At 39.0% G+C, this 21,366-nt stretch overlaps 1 protein-coding gene across 2 annotated transcripts in view; it reads left to right on the top strand.

The window, feature by feature from the left end:
* Positions 1–9,978, top strand: part of LOC142342820 (DDB1- and CUL4-associated factor 6-like) — a 79,435-nt gene extending 69,457 nt beyond the window's left edge. Inside the window, exons 7-12 of one of the 2 annotated variants that reach the window (XM_075394416.1) lie at positions 575–818; positions 1,050–1,430; positions 1,627–1,995; positions 3,573–3,769; positions 8,968–9,173; positions 9,572–9,978. In XM_075394416.1, the coding sequence (XP_075250531.1) occupies positions 575–818; positions 1,050–1,430; positions 1,627–1,995; positions 3,573–3,769; positions 8,968–9,173; positions 9,572–9,905 (1,731 nt within the window). In that variant the 3' untranslated portion in view covers positions 9,906–9,978. Of the gene's footprint in view, positions 1–574; positions 819–1,049; positions 1,431–1,626; positions 1,996–3,557; positions 3,770–8,967; positions 9,174–9,571 lie in introns of both variants that reach the window. The other variant, XM_075394415.1, reaches the window with a different exon arrangement.
* Positions 9,979–21,366: the final 11,388 nt, after the last annotated feature.

Genomic DNA, 21,366 nt, shown 5'->3' with positions numbered 1-21,366 from the left:
TGCTTTTTTCTGACATTGCCAATTTCTACATTGTATTCCTAGCCTGAGCTTTCTATTTTTTCGCAGCCTTTTTGCAAATAATGGAAAAGTTATGGTAATTGTTTTAACTAATTTTTAGATTTTTCTGCTCTGCTTTTTATAAATTTCCAATTTTTTTCCAGCTTTCTGCCTTTTCAATTTTACAGTTCTTGTTTATTGTTAATTTTATTTAATGAAGCTTAGTTCTAAGAATCTGCTAGAAATATGATTGAAGTTTTGTTGTCTCAAATCTGCTTTTTGTTCATTCGTTCATACAATTTCAACTGAATTGTGTGCGTGACGTCATTTTTCACTCTTAGTGGAGCGAGTTGTTTTGTTCATTGGCGTGAATAAGTTGGTCACACGCGACTTACTTCACCCGCAAAAATGACTTCCTCGCTTTGAAATTGACTTTTGAGACTGCAGTTCTATGAAGCTATTTCTGCTATTTCCTGACTCAACCAGCTATGTTCGAAATTGGTTAGTGTACCGACAGTAATCAATTAGGTTCAAGATCACTCCTCTAGCGCATCTTTCTAATTTTGTGTCTTTGTAGGCACCAGCGGCGTCGACTGATGAAGATAATGCTGTAACTATTACCACTACCAACACTAGCTCTGGTGACCAGGGGCAGGAGGCTGGTCAATTAGAAGAAAGCAGAAATGACTCTGGATCAGGTGCAACTGGTGGGGGTAGTGGGAGATCGAGAGTCACTGCCGCCAGATTGGGAAATATTCTGAGTGAGCTGCTGGAACAGCAGTTTGGAGACAGTCAACCACAGCCACTTGGTCAAAGACAAGGTAGTAACTCTTTCTTTGCAGGAGCATTGACTTCTGTAAAACGCCTGTTTAATGTACCTTAATATCTTCCAAATCGAAATCCATAGTTCGAACGATAACGTTGATATGGAAGTGAATTTCGTGGAATATTTATTAGAGTATGGACCCAGGAAAGAGCTTTTCATTTACCTACGTAATGATTTTTTTTGAATTTTATACGTTAATTATCGTTGTTAAAAATTGACTTTTCAGACTCCAACCAACAATCGATGGAGTCCTTGGAAGATCCGGGTTCATCATCACAAGCAAACAGTGCCTATGCATCTCAGACATCAGGCAGTAATCAGGGAGTGCAACCCCAACAAATATCTGAAATAACAACAGCTACTGATTCAGACAGGTCCAGTTTACTAGTTATGCGAGATTTGGATCATAGTGTGCAAAATATAGCTTCAGCTCCTTCTGAGTCGAGTACTGATGGGCGTCCAAATGTTGACGAGGAAGCTTCTTATGAAGAACAGAGGCTGTCGTACATTCAGCAGGTGCATGAAGAAGTCCGCAATGCTCCCCCAGTGGACGAAAGCGACCCTGCCTCAGGAATTGTGTTTGTTAGGGAGGATGTTTCTAATCGAGGTAAATTGCATGTGACGGTACAAAACGACTTACAAATCCTCACAAATTGGTATTGCTTTTTATTATACAATGTGACCTCAATTTTTATGTAAGATGCACTTTTACGCAAGTACTAGGGATTATAATTTTGAATACAATTCCAAATTACAAAGCTTTCATGAATCGCTAATTGCGTTCATATCATTTGTTATTACAGGTGCATCTTTAAATAATTCGACTGACTCTTCTGGAATAAATGTATACGTGGGTACAGGCAGATCACAGTCCGAAGAAGCACGAACTCCACAATTGAACCCTCATTCTGTGTCAACTGTCTCCAATCCCACCATTACAACCCAAGGCAATGACGACTCTACTTTCGTCGTGGAGCCATCTTCCAACCCAGCGTTTTCGAGAACGGCGTCGGAACCATTGACAGTCCAAGTGGACTCGGGCGAGTCTCAACCAGCCAATCAGAGGGCAGAAACAAGGTGGGCAAATGTCACGAGTGGGTTGATGAGCATGATCAGGGCACAAAACAGAGCAGTCGCAACTTCAGCTGCTAGACGGAGGACTGACTTCAGAAGTGAGTTTTGTGGCTTGGATATGCCAATGACCTACAATGGTTTACTTTAAGACATAATTCATAGTCAAATGGTTAAAATGAAATGCTTACTTTCGATTAGGAACAATGGCAGAACAGAGAGTGAAACTGCAATTCTCTAAACAAAAATACTTGGGTGGACGATTTTGAAACACTTACCTTTTTGTCCACTGTAAATTAGTTTAGAATTTTTGGGAAAAGTGTGGCTACTTGGGAGCATGATGCGTAGTTTGGACATTACCAAGCAGCGCTCCTACTAATAATTTATATTGCGCTGACTTATAGAATTTGGCAACAAAGACAGTTATTGTATGATTAATAGCCGCGTCAGCAATTTCAGGCGGCTATTATTGCGCTCCTAATTTTTACAATTCAAAGAATTTGAATTGTATTGGGGCGCTGTCTTTTTTTAAGATCTGTTCATACATTTTCATGATTTTGAAGTCAAATTGGAGTAGTGATTTTGGTCACGCCGAAACAGGAAGTGGAGCGAAAAAGCTAGTGATTTTGCGGCGTGAATATTTTTTGCTCTAATTTTAAAGTAGAGTGAGAAAACGGTGTTTGAACAAAAATTTGCTTTCTCGCTAGTGGTTTTTTTGTTCACATGCGGCAATTTCGCTTTGATTTTTACTTTTTTTCGATTTTTTGGATTGGATTTTTCTAAATGGTTTTTCCGATCCATTCATAGTCCCTTCTAGGTCTAGTTTTCTGTTTAGTCAATGAAAATTCTTTGAATTGTACGTCAGGACTTGTCCTGCTATGTTTTTTTCTTCGTCTAACAGATTTTTGTTTCGTCTCAACCTGACTTCTTGGAATTGACTTTTTCATTGACTTACCGCACTCAAAAAAATGACTTCTGAACTCACTTACGGAACTTTGAGTTTTATGAACATTTTCTTGTTAAAGGTCAATAGTGTGCATCTAAGTAGTGCCAAATATATATGCCCTAATTCTTGATTATTAGAGTTTTGAGTTTTTGATTTCGAATATTAATTTTGGGATCTTCTCCGTTTGTGCCCCCAGTACGTTATGCGCCCCCAGTTACAGAGTACGTGCCATTACATAGTAAGTCATTATGTAAAAAATATTGCACGTGCATCTGAGGGGTCCAAATAATATGCGCCCACTAAGCTGAGGGGGCACAAACGGAAAAGATCCTAATTTTGAAAAGCCCTTTTAGGGCTTTCTCCTTATAGAGCTTATGTGTCTCATAAAATGACAGTCCGAATCTAACCCAACAAGTCTAGTGGTCTATTAAAGGACTGATGGTCATAGCCACAAGCATCTATCGCGGCTATTTTCCGGCAATATGCCGGCTATGTTTACAAGTTAAGATAATCGCTCGTTCTTCGCCATGTTCCACACTGTAAGGTCCTTTTTACATGTATTAAGATATGTTTTGTGGTTAAATTGAAGGGGTAAAATGTTCCACTATATTTGGTAGGGACACTGGGTCGCAGTGCATTTCTCTAGGAGCAAAACATTTTTTTTTGTTTTTACACCGAAAATGAGTTGCTTATACTGGACACTATTACCATTAACAGACATGTTGCCACCAGGAAGACCACGCAGGTGGAACATGGGGACAGATGACGGTGCAAATGAAACCAGTAATACCTCCAATATAAATTCTGAGACTGTTGAGGGCCAGAGATCAAGTGAAGATGAAGAGGAGACCGACAGTGGAGATGACGACCAACAAAAGAAGGATGCAGAGATTCTGGGAATACTTGGACTGCCAAATGCGGCTGTCAGGGTAAAAAACATAGTAATAATTGCTCTCTAATGAAGTTTTTAATTGCTCTCGAACAAAGTTTGAGGCAATTAATGTTAACGTGTGTGTCTTTTTATATGCAAAATTTTTGCTTGTGCTTTTGATTTAGAATATTCTTTGACTTCGACTTCTTGAGTGACTTTTTCGCCCTTTAGTTCTTCATTTTTGAGTGATCTAAGTTACTCTCGTTCTGAAATAAATTTCGTTTGGTTAACAGATTGTGAGCGAAAGGAAAGTACAGCTTTGTAGCTGAATGGCTAAGATGTCGGGCTGCCAACATAGAGGTACGGGCTCGTATCCCAATGGGAAAAATTTTTGCACTCATGAAACATTTCTAAGCTACGTTGCCCCAGTCTGTCGGTTGAGAGATTCATCCCACGTTAGTTCTGTGGTTTTTAACAGCCGCCGTCAGTCTCTCAACGTGAGTATTATTTAGGCGCTCTCCTTTTTTACAGATCAAAGAATTTCAATTGTATTGTGGCGCTGTCTTTTTCAAAGATCTATTTAATTTCTCTCAAACGAAGTTTGTAGCAATTATATAAGTCCTGTCGGTCTTTTTTAATAGCCGCACAGCGATAGCTGGGGCTATTATTGGCCTTCTCTTGGTTTTTTTACAATTCAAAGAATTTGAATTGTTTTGGGGCGCTGTCTTTTTTTTAAGATCTGTTCACACATTTTTAATAGCCGCACAGCGATAGCTGAGGCTATTATTGGCCTTCTCTTGGTTTTTTTTTATTTCGTCGTCATGATTTTTGTTACGACCATATGACGTCACAGCCACTTTTTGTTCATTCGTTCATGCAATTTCAACTGAATTGCATGTGTGACGTCATTTTTCGCTCTTAGTGGAGCGAGTTTTTTGTTCATGCGCGTGATTAAGTTTTTGGTCACACTTGACTTACCTCACTCTCAAAAATGACTTCCTCACTTTGAAATTGACTTTTATTTACTTTAATTCAAAGAGATAAGGTCAAATGGGTGTGTGTCACTCTAATTGAAGGTTATTTGAGATCAGCTAAAAGAGGCAGCAATAACTTATACATATTTTTAATCAAAATATAACAGATCAGCCTTCAATGAAAAGACGAATTTTTTTGGTCTGTCTTTTTTACTGTTTTTTTTAGACTGCCGATCTACGGGTCTATTGCGGCTATTTTCTGGCAATCTGCCAGCTATGTTCATGATTTTTGAAGTCAAATTGGAGTAGTGATTTTGGTCACGCCGAAACAGGAAGTGGAGCGAAAAAGCGAGTGGTTTTGCGGCGTGAATTTTTTTCGCTCTAATTTTAAAGTAGAGTGAGAAAACGGTGTTTGAACAAAAATTCGGTTTCTCGGTAGTGATTTTTTGTTCACATGCGGCAATTTCACTCTGATTTTTACGGTTTTTTCGATTTTTTGGATCGGATTTTTTTTCTAAATGGTTTTCCAAATCCATTCACAGCTCTTTCTAGGCCTAGTTTTTTGTTTGAATTAAATTTTAATTTCTCGGCAGTAGTTTTTTTTGTTCACATGCGGCATTTTGACATTGATTTTTTGTTTTTTTTGTTTTTTTAATCTGATTTTTAAATGGTTTTCTCAATTCACTGATTTTCCATTCTAGGTCTAGTTTTTTTTGTTTAGTCAATGAAAATTCTTTGAATTGTACGTCAGGACTTGTCCTGTTATGTTTTTTTATTTCGTCGTCATGATTTTTGTTACGACCATATGACGTCACAGCCACTTTTTGTTCATTCGTTCATGCAATTTCAACTGAATTGCATGTGTGACGTCATTTTTCGCTCTTAGTGGAGCGAGTTTTTTTGTTCATGCGCGTGATTAAATTTTTAGTCACTCCAGACTTACCTCACTCTCAAAAATGACTTCCTCACTTTGAAATTGACTTTTATTTACTTTAATTCAAAGAGATAAGGTCAAATGGGTGTGTGTCACTCTAAATGAAGGTTATTAGAGAGCAGCTAATAGATGCAGCAAAAACTTATACAGATTTGTAATCAAAATATAACAGATCAGCCTTCAATGAAAAGACGAATTTTTTGGGCGGTCTTTTTTACTGTTTTTTTAGACGGCCGATCTACGAATCTATTGCGGCTATTTTCTGGCAATCTGCCAGCTATGTTTTATGCGGTTTTTCGTCTGACGCGTTTGACTTTTCGTCCTCAAAAACGGTATGAACAGGTAGCGCCCAGTGGGCATGAAGTGTCTTAGAGCCTTTCAGCTCTTTTGAAGCTCAAACTGTTTTGGAGACTTATACTTATGTTGTGAAGGGCGGTTCTTAGTGGCTGGAGACCCCTCCACTGTTGACCCCCACTATTGCCCCCACCTACCCCCCGCGCGCTGTTACCCCCACCCAATTGTTGCCTACCATAAGCCCTTCGCGCAACCTCCCCCCCCCCCCCCCCATTTCTAACGACTGACGAACAACCGCTCGCTAAAAACACGCAAATTTATACTATTTTGCTATTTTTTTCCAAGCTTTTTTAAAAATTTTTGACATATTTTGATTTTTATCAGCCCTAGGTGTCAAAGAAACTCGTCTAGGTTTTAATAATATGTTATGGCATAGTTTCTAGTGGTAATGGAATTGTTTCAACATTTAAACATCACGAATTTTAGCATTTTTTTAACAAAATGTTCAATTTCAAATTTTTGACATTTATTTTTCCATTTTCAGGTCTTTCCAGACCCAGGGGCCATGAAACAAACCAGGGGTTTGATAATCAGTTTGTGAAAAGATCTTATTGGCCATTTTATTGTTCTTTAAACGTTTTAATGTCACAAATTTTGCAATTTTTTGATAAAACTTGCTTTTTTTCAAATGTTTTGAAAATTCTTGGCGTTTTTGTAGGTTTTTTCAGCCTCAAGAGCCAAGTAGCTACCTCTAGGGTTTGAAAATAGATTATTGTGTAATTTAATTAATACAATGAAATGGTTCCTAAAATTTTAATATCTTGAATTTTAGCAAGATTTTGTCAAAATTTTTAAGTGTTACCAAAAGTTTTCAATTTTTTTGTCCATCTCTGAGTTTACCGACCATTACTGGCCAGCGAAATTTCTTAAGTCTCGGAGATGGGTTACCTGACAGAACTTTTGAGACAAAAATTGGTTTGAACTACTTTTTTACTGCGAATTTGAAAACTTTTTAATTTTGTTTTTATCAGGTTTTTTTATATGATTTATTTACTAACAAGGCTAGAAAACTAGAAGTTGCAGAGTCGAATCACATCATGGAATATATTGCTATCTTTCTTTCTCCCTCTGTCGGTTACGGTTTCTTTCCTTCTCTTTTTCGTTCACGTTTTATCTCTCTCTCTCTCTCTCTTTCTGTCACTTTTTTTTGATGCCGCACTTCAGCTGCTGTTATGTGGCATAATGTCATCATCTCTGATCCTCATTAACAATGAGCTATAGTAGAGATGTTTTTACCATAAACGAATTACCAGGCTTTTTATGAGAAATCATTGTTTATTGCTCTCAAAAGCAATTTTTAACTTTCGTCTTCAGAAACGGGAGGAAGCGCCCAGTTTGCATTAAGTGTTATAAGAGCCTTTCAGCTCACTATTATTCAAGTATGCGATTCTCAGAATCTGTTTTGGAGGCTTCTCCTTGTGGTCCGAAGGACGGTTGCCCCCGCCGCCCACTGTTGCCACCCATCAGCCCCCCCCCCCCCCCAGGTGCACCCTCCGCTGCGCTCACCTACGCCCCTTCAATTAAACTAGAGCTAGCCTCACTAAATCGTGCTCAGCTACTGACGAAGGCAACCGCCCGCCGCTCGTTTGAGAGCAATTCGCCCGACGTTAATCGGTTATGTCTACACATTTTTATGATTTTTGAATTCAACTTGGAGTGATGATTTCGGTCACGCCGAAACAAGAAGTGGAGCGAAAAAAACCAAGTTTTGTGGCTTAAATTTCTTTGCTCTAATATTAGAGTAGAAGTGAGAAAACAGTGTTTGAACACAAAATCGCTGTCTCGCTAGTGGTTTTTGTTCATTTGCGGCATTTGGACTTTGATTTTGACAGTTTTTGTTTAGTTTTTGTTCCGGATTTTTTAATTCTATTTTTTTTGTTTAGTCAGTGAAATTTCTTTTAATTGAAGGTCAGGACTTGTCTATGTTTTTTACAATTCAAAGAATTTGAATTGTATTGGGGCGCTGTCTTTTTTTTAAGATCTGTTCACACGTTTTCATGATTTTTGAAGTCAAATTGGAGTAGTGGTTTTGGTCACGCCGAAGCAGGAAATGGAGCGAAAAAGCGAGTGGTTTTGCGGCGTGAAATTTTTTTGCTCTAAATTTAAAGTAGAGTGAGAAAACGGTATTTGAACAAAAATTCGCTTTGTCGCTTGTGGTTGTTTGTTCACATGCGGCAATTTCACTTTCATTTTTACTGTTTTTTTCGATTTTTTGGATCCGATTTTTTTCTAAGTGATTTTTCCAATCCATTCATTGTCCGTTTCAGGTCTAGTTTTTTTAGTCAATGAAAATTCTTTGAATTGTACGTCAGGACTTGTCCTGCTATGTTTTTTTAATTCGCCTAACGTTTTGATCACGTTTTTCGTTTTAAATAAGTCACGACTTCTGACTTACTTCACTCACTGTTTCAACTTAATCAATTTTAAATTCTTTCACGTATTTAATTACGTAATGTAGCGAATACTGTCAAAGTCAAAAGAACAAAATCAAAAGAAACGGGATAAACATATAAAGCCCGGTCATTAATTCATAATGCATTATGTTATCAAAGTCCATTAAAGCGATTGCTAGCTGGCGTTAGTACTATGCTTAATAGACTTCAGTTTAGAAGCTGAATTAAGTGTAATTTTAGAATCTAACCGAATTTGCAGAATTTACCCTCCAAATAAGAACACATTGAAACATAGAAAAATTCTGTCGATTTTTATCTCAGTTTTTTGCTTTTTCTGTTTCAATCTCAATGTGCGTCAAGTGGGTCAACGGGGGCTATTTGCCGGCTATGTGTCAATTTGCAATATAGAGTTTGGCTGGAACTGATATAGTCAAGGACATGTTTATTAGATTGCACGTGCGGCTCAACTTACGAAAACTGCTTATTTCGACGTTGAGTTGCGATTTTCCAAATTCTCTTTACATTAATTAGAGTAGTCCACTATTTTTCTGAAACGGTGCTCAGCATAGTTGAATAACAAGCGGCTAAATTGCGATTGTAGGTGCGATTCAGTGGTCACCGGAATACTCGCACAATGATCAAGCAGGCCAACTTCTGGGGAAGTGAGCACGTGGTCACTGGGTCTGATTGTGGACACGTTTTCATATACGAGAGGTACTCTGGTAAACTAGTGACTGTGCTGGAAGCTGATAGTCATGTCGTCAACGGTGTGCAGCCGCACCCCACAAACTGTGTACTGGCATCTAGGTGAACAATTATAAATTAAAGATGCAGTTTTATGTCATTATTGTCACCTCTGCCAAATTCTGGGTGTTCTCTCAATGTGTTCAAAATGTGCATGGCATCACAATGAGCTTACAATGATTTAAAAAACGACATTATAAAGCGAACATTTCTGTCTTCGAACTTCGGCTCTGCCTTCGAACGATCTTTCTGTCTTCGAACGATCTTTATTTCAGATGTTCGGCTCTGCGAACATCTGGCAGAGCCGGATAATTCTGATAGGCTTTTATTCCATCTGATGGTTGTTACAGCTGTATTATTAACTAATTGATTTACATACGGTTTCAATATAGAAGTAATTCCTTCTGAAGTGCATTGATCAAATGTTTAATTCTGAAATGATTCTCTGTATGATGTTGTAGTGGAATCGACTACAATATTAAGATCTGGACCCCGACTGGCCCTCCAAACATGCCACCCCCTGGTCACATGCTGGAGCTGATAGAACGAAACATTGTGATGCAGAGGCAGACCAGGGATCTGATCACAGTTCCTGCCTCCCTCATGTTAAGGCTCCTCGCGATTGCATCCAACAGAAACCAAAGAGGACAAGACACCACCTCAGCGACTGCAAATGATGCTGCAACTGAAGAAGCCACAAGAGCAACTAATGACGGTGCAGATAATAATCAAGATGAAACTGATGAACTACAAGACAGAGAATCAGGAACTGATTACTCCTCGGATAGTGATTGATTACAATATCACAAATTTAAAAAGCTATTGCATTTTTAATAATAGTTTTAGAAATTAACATTTTATTTATGTGTATCGTTTTCTTTGCCGGCAGTTTTTTCCACAGTAAGGTAGTAATATTTTGTAGTCATATTCTTTAAATTGTATTTGGTGATAGCGAGCCATCATCTCTTGTGGTAGTTGACAAGAGTTTTTGAGCATCTGTGTTAATAGTGTTTGATGAAGCTGTTTGACTGATTTTATATGCCTGACATCATTTTTTGCTCAGAGCTTTGAGCTTTGGTTGAATTCTGTGATGTTTCTGGTATCAAAGCCTTAGCTCACTCACTAAATATCTGCCTTAACACAGGACTTAAGGTAATTTAAGGTTACTCTAAACCCCTTTCAAGGCTGAAAAAGGAGTGCAGTGTGATGAATACGAAAAATATAAGGGTTTTGCGATTAAGTGAAACTAGCAGGCCCGCAAAACCATAACCAGAAAATCATTTACACGAATAGAAGTTGTAATAGAAGTAAAGGTCTCTGTTTCCCACCAACTCGGGCTAGAACACATGCCCCTCGTTTAACAGCCATAGTTCTCACAACTTAAACTATCTATGTGTATTGAACTTGTCTTTTGCTCTTTCTACAGCAAATTTCTGGATAATGGCGTTTGTGATATGCTTGTTTTTGCTATACCGCAAGCTTAATCAGCGCATATTAGGAGCTTAAAAAAGGCTAGTAAAGTGCGTCTCAAAACGCATTCATTACGCTAGGTTCCCTGATTAGGGACCCCTAAAACATGTTACTATAGGAGGGCTGTTGACCATTGTGCTCAATTGCGACTGAAATTTACTATAAAAAGGAATATAAGACAAAACGACTAAAACTACTTAAAACTTGAACATGCGCTTCGAGGCCCCTCAAACATGCACAAATTTTGTCCGAATTTAGAGCTCACGCGTTGAATATATAGGATTAGGAATTTTCTTTCTAACACTCACAGGAACATAAAACGACTCAGCGTCGCAAGAAGTGCTCTCGAACAACAGCCGGAATCATAATGATTAGAAATTCTCTCGTCTACAAAAAGGAGGGTACCCGACACGGGTTCGAACCCTTGACCCTCAGATTAGCAGTCATCCATCTCACCGACTGCCCAATAACGACTACATACCACCGTTTCTCATAATCGCTTTTATCGTATCAATAAACATATTTCAAATTGAGAGCATTCGAGATCACGCAAAAATCAAAAGGAAAGCATGAAAAACTTAGTTGAAAGCAAGGAGTATTCTAGAATAGCGTAGAATCTGTACGGCTAAAACTTTGCAGAAAAACGCACGTTTACAATAATAACTTTAAGCATAGTTCGGTAGAAACGAAAAACACGTAGTACCCACGACAGTAAATCCTCACTCTTGGTGATCATATTTTCAAGCCCTCCTTGCCTCGTGGTAACTGCACCTAACTAACAGTCTTTTGTCCCAAGTTCGGTTCTCACCCATCTACCTTGAGCAATTTAGGTCATTGAACTCTCTCGATATGTTCGCTTAACCATGCTGCACAATGCGGGTCTTAAACATGCGCTTCAATAGACCCCCTAAACGTGCAAAAATTTTGTCCGAGTTAAGAGCTCACGCTTTTAATATATAGGATTACTATTTTTATTTCTAACCTAAACAGGAACAAAAAACGACTCAGCGTTGCAAGCAATAAGTGCCCTCGAATAACCGGCGGAATGATGTTGATTAGGAACTTTTATGTCTACAAAAAGAGGGGAAGACGACAGGGGTTCAAAACCTCGACCTTCAGATTAGCAGTCATCCATCTCACCGACTGCGCTATAACGACTATATACCACCGTTTATCACAATCGCTTTTATAGTATCAATAAACATATTTCAGAATGAGAGCATTTGAAATCACGCAAAAATCAAAAAGGAAAGCATGAAAAACCTGTTCGAAAGCAAGGAGTGTTCTAGAATAGCGCAAACTCTGTTCGGCTAAAACTTTGCAGAAAGTCACACTTTTACAATAAGAACTTCAAACTTAGTTCGGTAGCAAATAAAAAACACGTAGTACACAGGACAGTGAATCCTCCCTCTTGGCGAGAATATTTTCAAGCCTTCTTAGCCTGGTGGTAACTGCACCTGATTAAGAGTCTTTTTCCCATATTCCGTTCTCACCCATCTATTTTGAGCCCTTTATGTCGTTGAACTCTCTCGATAGGTTCGCTTAACCGTGCTGCTCAAAGTGGCTCTTAATCATGCGCTTCAAAAGCCCCTTAGACATGCAAAAATTTTGTCCGAGTTAAGAGCTCACGCTTTTAATAATGGATTTGCATTTTTATTTCTAACACAAAAAAGAACATAGAAGGACTCAGCGTAGCAAGAAGTGCCCTCGAACAACCGGCCGAATCATGTTGACAAGAAATTTTCATGTCTACAAAAATAAGAGTACCCGACACGAGTTCGAACCCTCGACCCCCAGATTGGCAGTCATTCATAGTACTAACTGCGCTATAACGACTAAATACCACCGTTTATCACAATCGCTTTTATAGTATCAATAAACATATTTCAGATTGAGAGCATTTGAGATCACGCAAAAATCAATAAGGAAAAAATGAAAAACTTGGTCGAAAGCAAGGAGTGTTCTACAATAGCGCAAACTCTGTTCGGCTAAAACTTTTGCAGAAAAACACAAGTTTACAATAAGAACTTCAAAACTTAGTTCGGTAGCAATTAAAAAACACGTAGTACCCAGGACAGTAAATCGTCCCTCTTGGCGAGCATATTTTCAAGCCTTCTTAGCCTGGTGGTAACTGCACCTGATTAAGAGTCTTTTTCCCATATTCGGTTCTCACCCATCTATTTTGAGCCCTTTATGTCGTTGAACTCTCTCGATAGGTTCGCTTAAACGTGCTGCTCAAAGTGGCTCTTAATCATGCGCTTCAATAGGCCCCTTAAACATGCAAAAATTTTGTCCGATTTAAGAGCTCACGCTTTTAATAATGGATTTGCATTTTTATTTCTAACACAAAAAGGAACATAAAACGACTCAGCGTCCCAAGAAGTGCCCTCGAACAACCGGCCGAATGATGTTGATTAAAAATTTTCATGGGTACAAAAATAAGAGTACCCGACACGAGTTCGAACCCTCGACCCCCAGATTGGCAGTCATTCATCGTACCAACCGCGCTAAAACGACTGCATACCACCGTTTCTCACAATCGCTTTTATCGTATCAATAAACATATTTCCGATTGAGAGCATTTGAGATCATGCAAAAATCAATAAGGAAAGCATGAAAAACTTGGTCGAAAGCAAGGAGTATTCTACAATAGCGCAGACTCTGTTCGGCTAAAACTTTGCAGAAAAACACACGTTTACAATAAGAACTTCAAAACTTAGTTCGGTAGCAATTAAAAAACACGTAGTACCCAGGACAGTAAATCGTCCCTCTTGGCGAGCATATTTTCAAGCCTTCTTAGCCTGGTGGTAACTGCACCTGATTAAGTGTCTTTTTTCCCATATTCGGTTCTCATCCATCTATTTTGAGCCCTTTATGTTTCTGAACTCTCTCGATAGGTTCGCTAAACCGTGCTGCTCAAAGTGGCTCTTAATCATGCGCTTCAATAGGCCCCTTAAACATGCAAAAATTTTGTCCTATTTAAGAGCTCACGCTTTTAATAATGGATTTGCATTTTTATTTCTAACACAAAAAAGAACATAGAAGGACTCAGCGTAGCAAGAAGTGCCCTCGAACAACCGGCCGAATCATGACCAGAAATTTTCAAGTCTACAAAAATAAGAGTACCCGACACGAGTTCGAACCCTCGACCCCCAGATTGGCAGTCATTGATAGTACTAACTGCGCTATAACGACTACATACCACCGTTTATCACAATCGCTTTTATAGTATCAATAAACATATTTCAGATTGAGAGCATTCGAGATCACGCAAAAATCAATAAGGAAAAAATGAAAAACTTGGTCGAAAGCAAGGAGTGTTCTACAATAGCGCAAACTCTGTTCGGCTAAAATTTTGCATAAAAACACACGTTTACAATAAGAACTTCAAAACTTAGTTCGGTAGCAATTAAAAAACACGTAGTACCCCGGACAGTAAATCGTCCCTCTTGGCGAGCATATTTTCAAGCCTTCTTAGCCTGGTGGTAACTGCACCTGATTAAGAGTCTTTTTCCCATATTCGGTTCTCACCCATCTATTTTGAGCCCTTTATGTCGTTGAACTCTCTCGATAGGTTCGCTTAACCATGCTGCTCAAAGTGGCTCTTAATCATGCGCTTCAATAGGCCCCTTTAACTTGCAAAAATTTTGTCCGATTTAAGAGCTCACGCTTTTAATAATGGACTTGCATTTTGTTTCTAATACAAAAAAGAACATAGAAGGACTCAGCGTAGCAAGAAGTGCCCTCGAACAACCGGCCGAATCATGTTGACCAGAAATTTTCATGTCTACAAAAATTAGAGTACCCGACACGAGTTCGAACCCTCGACCCCCAGATTGGCAGTCATTCATAGTACTAACTGCGCTATAACGACTACATACCACCGTTTATCACAATCGCTTTTATAGTATCAATAAACATATTTCAGATTGAGAGCATTTGAGATCACGCAAAAATCAATAAGGAAAAAATGAAAAACTTGGTCGAAAGCAAGGAGTGTTCTACAATAGCGCAAACTCTGTTCGGCTAAAATTTTGCAGAAAAACACACGTTTACAATAAGAACTTCAAAACTTAGTTCGGTAGCAATTAAAAAACACGTAGTACCCCGGACAGTAAATCGTCCCTCTTGGCGAGCATATTTTCAAGCCTTCTTAGCCTGGTGGCAACTGCACCTGATTAAGAGTCTTTTTTCCCATATTCGGTTCTCACCCATCTATTTTGAGCCCTTTATGTTTTTGAACTCTCTCGATAGGTTCGCTTAACCGTGCTGCTCAAAGTGGCTCTTAATCATGCGCTTCAATAGGCCCCTTAAACATGCAAAAATTTGTCCGATTTAAGAGCTCACGCTTTTAACAATGGATTTGCATTTTTATTTCTAACACAAAAAAGAACATAGAAGGACTTAGCGTAGCAAGAAGTGCCCTCGAACAACCGGCCGAATCATGTTGACCAGAAATTTTCATGTCTACAAAAATAAGAGTACCCGACACGAGTTCGAACCCTCGACCCCCAGATTGGCAGTCATTCATAGTACCAGCTGCGCTATAACGACTACATACCACCGTTTATCACAATCGCTTTTATAGTATCAATAAACATATGTCAGATTGAGAGCATTTGAGATCACGCAAAAATCAATAAGGAAAAAATGAAAAACTTGGTCGAAAGCAAGGAGTGTTCTACAATAGCGCAAACTCTGTTCGGCTAAAACTTTGCAGAAAAACACAAGTTTACAATAAGAACTTCAAACTTCGGTAGCAAATAAAAAACACGTAGTACACAGGACAGTAAATCCTCCCTCATGGCGAGATAATTTTCAAGCCTTCTTAGCCTGGTGGCAACTGCACCTGATTAAGAGTCTTTTTTCCCATATTCGGTTCTCACCCATCTATTTTGAGCCCTTTATGTTTTTGAACTCTCTCGATAGGTTCGCTTAACCGTGCTGCTCAAAGTGGCTCTTAATCATGCGCTTCAATAGGCCCCTTAAACATGCAAAAATTTTGTCCGATTTAAGAGCTCACGCTTTTAATAATGGATTTGCATTTTTATTTCTAACACAAAAAGGAACATAGAACGACTCAGCGTCGCAAGAAGTGCCCTCGAACAACCGGCCGAATGATGTTGATTAGAAGTTTTCATGTCTACAAAAATAAGAGTACCCGACACGAGTTCGAACCCTCGACCCCCAGATTGGCAGTCATTCATCGTACCAACCGCGCAATAACGACTACATACCACCGTTTCTCACAATCGCTTTTATCGTATCAATAAACATATTTCCGATTGAGAGCATTTGAGATCATGCAAAAATCAATAAGGAAAGCATGAAAAACTTGGTCGAAAGCAAGGAGTGTTCTACAATAGCGCAAACTCTGTTCGGCTAAAACTTTGCAGAAAAACACATGTTTACAATAAGAACTTCAAACTTAGTTCGGTAGCAAATAAAAAACACGTAGTACACAGGACAGTGAATCCTCCCTCTTGGCGAGCATAATTTCAAGCCTTCGTAGCCTCGAGGTAACTGCACCTAACTAACTGTCTTTTGTCCCAGGTTCGGTTATCACCCATCTACCTTGAGCATTTTAGGTCATTGAACTCTCTCGATATGTTCGCTTAGCCATGCTGCTCAATGCCGCTCTTAAACATGCGCTTCAAGAGGCCCCTTAACCATGCAAAAAATTTTGTCCGAATTTAGAGCTCACGTGTTAAGTATATAGGATAATCATTTTTATTTCTTACACAAACAGGAACACAAAACGACTCAGCGTCGCAAGAAGTGCTCTCGAACAACAGCACGAATGATGTGGATTAGAAATTTTCATGTCTACAAAAATAAGGGTATCCGACACGAATTCGAACCCTCGACCCCCAGATTAGCAGTCATTCATCTTACCAACTGCGCTATAACGACTACATACCACCGTTTATTACAATCGCTTTTATAGTATCAATAAACATATTTCAGATTGAGAGCACTTGCGATCACGCACAAATCAAAAATGAAAGCATGAAAAACTTGGTCGAAAGCAGGGAGTGTTCTAGAATAGCGCAAACTCTTTTCGGCTAAAACTTTGCAGAAAAACACACGTTTACAATAAGAACTTCAAACTTAGTTCGGTAGAAACGAAAAACACGTAGTACCCAGGACAGTAAATCCTCCCGCTTGGCGAGCATATTTTCAAACCCTCTTAGCCTCGTGGTAACTGCACCTGATTAAGAGTCTTCTGACCCATTTTGGTTCCCACCCATCTACTTTGAGCCCTTTAGGTCATTGAACTCTCTCGATATGTTCGCTTAACTGTGCTGCTCAAAGTGGTTCTTAATCATGCGCTTCAATAGGGCCCTTAAACATGCAAAAATTTTGTCCGAGTTAAGAGCTCACGCTTTTAATAAAGGATTTGCATTTTTATTTCTAACACAATAATGAACATAAAACAACTCAGCGTCGCAAGAAGTGCCCTCGAACAACAGGCGGAATGATGTTGATGAGGAACTTTCATGTCTACAAAAAGAGGGGAACACGACAGGGGTTCGAAACCTTTACCCTCAGATTAGCACTCATTCATCTCACCGACTGCCTTATAACGACTACATACCACCGTTTCTCACAATCGCTTTTATAGTATCAATAAACATATTTCAGATTGAGAGCATTTGAGATCACGCAAAATCAGAAAGGAAAGCGTGAAAAACCTAGTTGAAAGCAAGGAGTGTTCCAGAATAGCGTAGAATCTTTACGGCTAAAATTTTGCAGAAAAACACACGTTTACAATAAGAACTTCAAACATAGTTCGCTAGAAACGAAAAACACGTAATTCCCAGGACAGTAAATCCTCTCTCTTGGTGAGCATATTTTCAAGCCCTCTTAGCCTCGTGGTAACTGCACCTAACTAAGTCTTTTGCCCCAAGTTCGGTTATCACCCATCTACCTTGAGCATTTTAGGTCATTTAACTCTCTCGATATGTTCGCTTAACCATGCTGCTTAATACCGCTACTAAGCAGCGCCTCAAGTAGAAATTTTCATGTCTATAAAAATAAGGGTATCCGACACGAATTTGAACCCTAGACGACGCCCAGATTAGCATTCATTCATCTTACCAACTGCGCTATAACGACTACATACCACCGTTTATCACAATCGCTTTTATTGTATCAATAAACATATTTCAGATTGAGAGCATTTGAGATCACGCACAAATCAAAAATGAAAGCATGAAAAACTTGGTCGAAAGCAGGGAGTGTTCTAGAATAGCGCAAACTCTTTTCGGCTAAAACTTTGCAGAAAATTACACGTTTACAATAGGAACTTCAAACTTAGTTCGGTAGCAATTAAAAAACACGTAGTACCCAGGACAGTAAATCCTTCCTCTTGGCGAGCATATTTTCAAGCCCTCTTAGCCTCGTGGTAACTGCACCTGACTAAGAGTCTTTTTCCCATATTCGGTTCTCACCCATCTATTTTGAGCCCTTTATGTCGTTGAACTCTCTCGATAGGTTCGCTTAACCGTGCTGCTCAAAGTGGTTCTTAATCATGCGCTTCAATAGGGCCCTTAAACATGCAAAAATTTTGTCCGAGTTAAGAGCTCACGCTTTTAATAAAGGATTTGCATTTTTATTTCTAACACAATAATGAACATAAAACAACTCAGCGTCGCAAGAAGTGCCCTCGAACAACAGGCGGAATGATGTTGATGAGGAACTTTCATGTCTACAAAAAGAGGGGAACACGACAGGGGTTCGAAACCTTTACCCTCAGATTAGCACTCATTCATCTCACCGACTGCCTTATAACGACTACATACCACCGTTTCTCACAATCGCTTTTATAGTATCAATAAACATATTTCAGATTGAGAGCATTTGAGATCACGCAAAATCAGAAAGGAAAGCGTGAAAAACCTAGTTGAAAGCAAGGAGTGTTCCAGAATAGCGTAGAATCTTTACGGCTAAAATTTTGCAGAAAAACACACGTTTACAATAAGAACTTCAAACATAGTTCGCTAGAAACGAAAAACACGTAATTCCCAGGACAGTAAATCCTCTCTCTTGGTGAGCATATTTTCAAGCCCTCTTAGCCTCGTGGTAACTGCACCTAACTAAGTCTTTTGCCCCAGGTTCGGTTATCACCCATCTACCTTGAGCATTTTAGGTCATTTAACTCTCTCGATATGTTCGCTTAACCATGCTGCTTAATACCGCTACTAAGCAGCGCCTCAAGTAGAAATTTTCATGTCTATAAAAATAAGGGTATCCGACACGAATTTGAACCCTAGACGACGCCCAGATTAGCATTCATTCATCTTACCAACTGCGCTATAACGACTACATACCACCGTTTATCACAATCGCTTTTATTGTATCAATAAACATATTTCAGATTGAGAGCATTTGAGATCACGCAAAAGTCAAAAAGGAAAGCATGAAAAACTTGGTCGAAAGCAAGGAGTGTTCTACAATAGCGCAAACTTTGTTCGGCTAAAACTTTGCAGAAAAACACACGTTTACAATAAGAACTTCAAAACTTAGTTCGGTAGCAATTAAAAAACACGTAGTACCCAGGACAGTAAATCCTCCCTCTTGTTGAGAATATTTTCAAGCCCTCTTAGCCTCGTGGTAACTGCGCCTAACTAAGTCTTTTGTCCCAGGTTCGGTTATCACCCATCTACCTTGAGCATTTTAAGTCATTTAACTCTCTCGATATGTTCGCTTAACCATGCTGCTTAATACCGCTCTTAAACATGCGCCTCAAGTAGAAATTTTCATGTCTATAAAAAAGGGGTATCCGACACAAATTCGAACCCTCGACGACCCCCAGATTAGGATTCATTCATCTTACCAACTGCGCTATAACGACTACATATCACCGTTTATCACAATCGCTTTTATTGTATCAATGAACATATTTCAGATTGAGAGCATTTGAGATCACGCAAAAATCAAAAAGGAAAGCATGAAAAACTTGGTCGAAAGCAAGGAGTGTTCTACAATACCGCAAACTCTGTTCGGCTAACACTTTGCAGAAAAACACACGTTTCCAATAAGAACTTCAAACTTAGTTCGGTAGAAACGAAAAACACGTAATTCCCAGGACAGTAAATCCTCCCTCTTGGCGAGAATATTTTCAAGCCTTCTTAGCCTGGTGGTAACTGCACCTGATTAAGAGTCTTTTTTCCCATATTCGGTTCTCACCCATCTATTTTGAGCCCCTTAGGTCGTTGAATTCTCTCAATATGTTCGCTTAACTGTGCTGCTCAAAGTGGTTCTTAATCATGCGCTTCAATAGGGCCCTTAAACATGCAAAAATTTTGTCCGAGTTAAGAGCTCACGCTTTTAATAAAGGATTTGCATTTTTATTTCTAACACAATAATGAACATAGGACGACTCAGCGTCGCAAGAAGTGCCCTCGAACAACCGGCCAAATGATGTTGATCAGAAATTTTCATGTCTACAAAAATAAGAGTACCCGACACGAGTTCGAACCCTCGACCCCCAGATTGGCAGTCATTCATCGTACCCACCGCGCTATAACGACTACATACCACCGTTTCTCACAATCGCTTTTATAGTATCAATAAACATATTTCAGATTGAGAGCATTTGAGATCACGCACAAATCAAAAATGAAAGCATGAAAAACTTGGTCGAAAGCAGGGAGTGTTCTAGAATAGCGCAAACTCTTTTCGGCTAAAACTTTGCAGAAAATTACACGTTTACAATAGGAACTTCAAACTTAGTTCGGTAGCAATTAAAAAACACGTAGTACCCAGGACAGTAAATCCTTCCTCTTGGCGAGCATATTTTCAAGCCCTCTTAGCCTCGTGGTAACTGCACCTGACTAAGAGTCTTTTGTCCCATATTCGGTTCTCACCTATCTACTTTGAGCGTTTTATGTCATTGAACTCTCTCGATATGTTGGCTTAACCATGCTGCTTAATACCGCTCTTAAACATGCGCCTCAAGAGGCGCCCTAAACATGCAAAAATTTTGTCCGATTTTAGAGCTCACGCGTTTAATATATAGGATTTGTAGTTTGAGTGAAATTCGCTGTTGAAAAACTACTTTCAAATAGTTTTTACAGGCAAGTTCATCAACTCAGCCCTCTCTCTGTTTGTCTGTAATCTGCAGCACGCAAGAGATTTGTATGGAGCTGAAGCACGCAAGAGATTTGTATGGAGCTGTATGGCTTGAGTGAAATTCGCTGCTGAAACAATACTTTCAAATAGTTTTTACAGGCAAGTTCATCAACTCAGCCCTCTCTCTGTTTGTCTGTAATCTGCAGCACGTAAGAGATTTGTATGGAGCTGAAATGATTTCTGCAAAGTTATTGAAGGATGTAGATACTGAAGTTTGTTTGCGAGGTTTGTTTGATGAGGAAAAATTAGTAAAGCCCCTCTTTTGACTCTTGTATGATTGCTGAGTTATGAAGCACGATTTTAGTGGTTTGGTATTGTTTCAAGACATTTTTTCCTGAAAGAATTTTGAATTATCAGATAACATCGACTCACCATTGCACTTGAACTGCAGTTGGCGTCTGAGTTAACGTCTTTTACTTCACAGTAAGTTTTGCGTAACAGCCTGTTTGTTTTAATGGTTTGTTTTAGTCGATTGAAAGTGACTAGAAAACGGGCTCTGAGCTGGATCAAAACTGATAAAGAAAACTAAAGAAATCTTTCCCTGAAATTTTCTTGTGCAACAAATAACCAAATTTTATAAAGTTCTTCTGAAGTTTGTTGTTTCGTTCAACCGAATCAAAAAATCGTTCAACCGAATCACTCAGTCTAT

This window comes from Convolutriloba macropyga, chromosome 7 (assembly GCF_964194025.1).
Source record: "Convolutriloba macropyga chromosome 7, txConMacr16.3, whole genome shotgun sequence".
Taxonomy (NCBI): domain Eukaryota; kingdom Metazoa; phylum Xenacoelomorpha; order Acoela; family Convolutidae; genus Convolutriloba; species Convolutriloba macropyga.
Note: the sequence above shows the minus strand (reverse complement) of the source record. Positions and strands in the feature narration are given on the sequence as shown.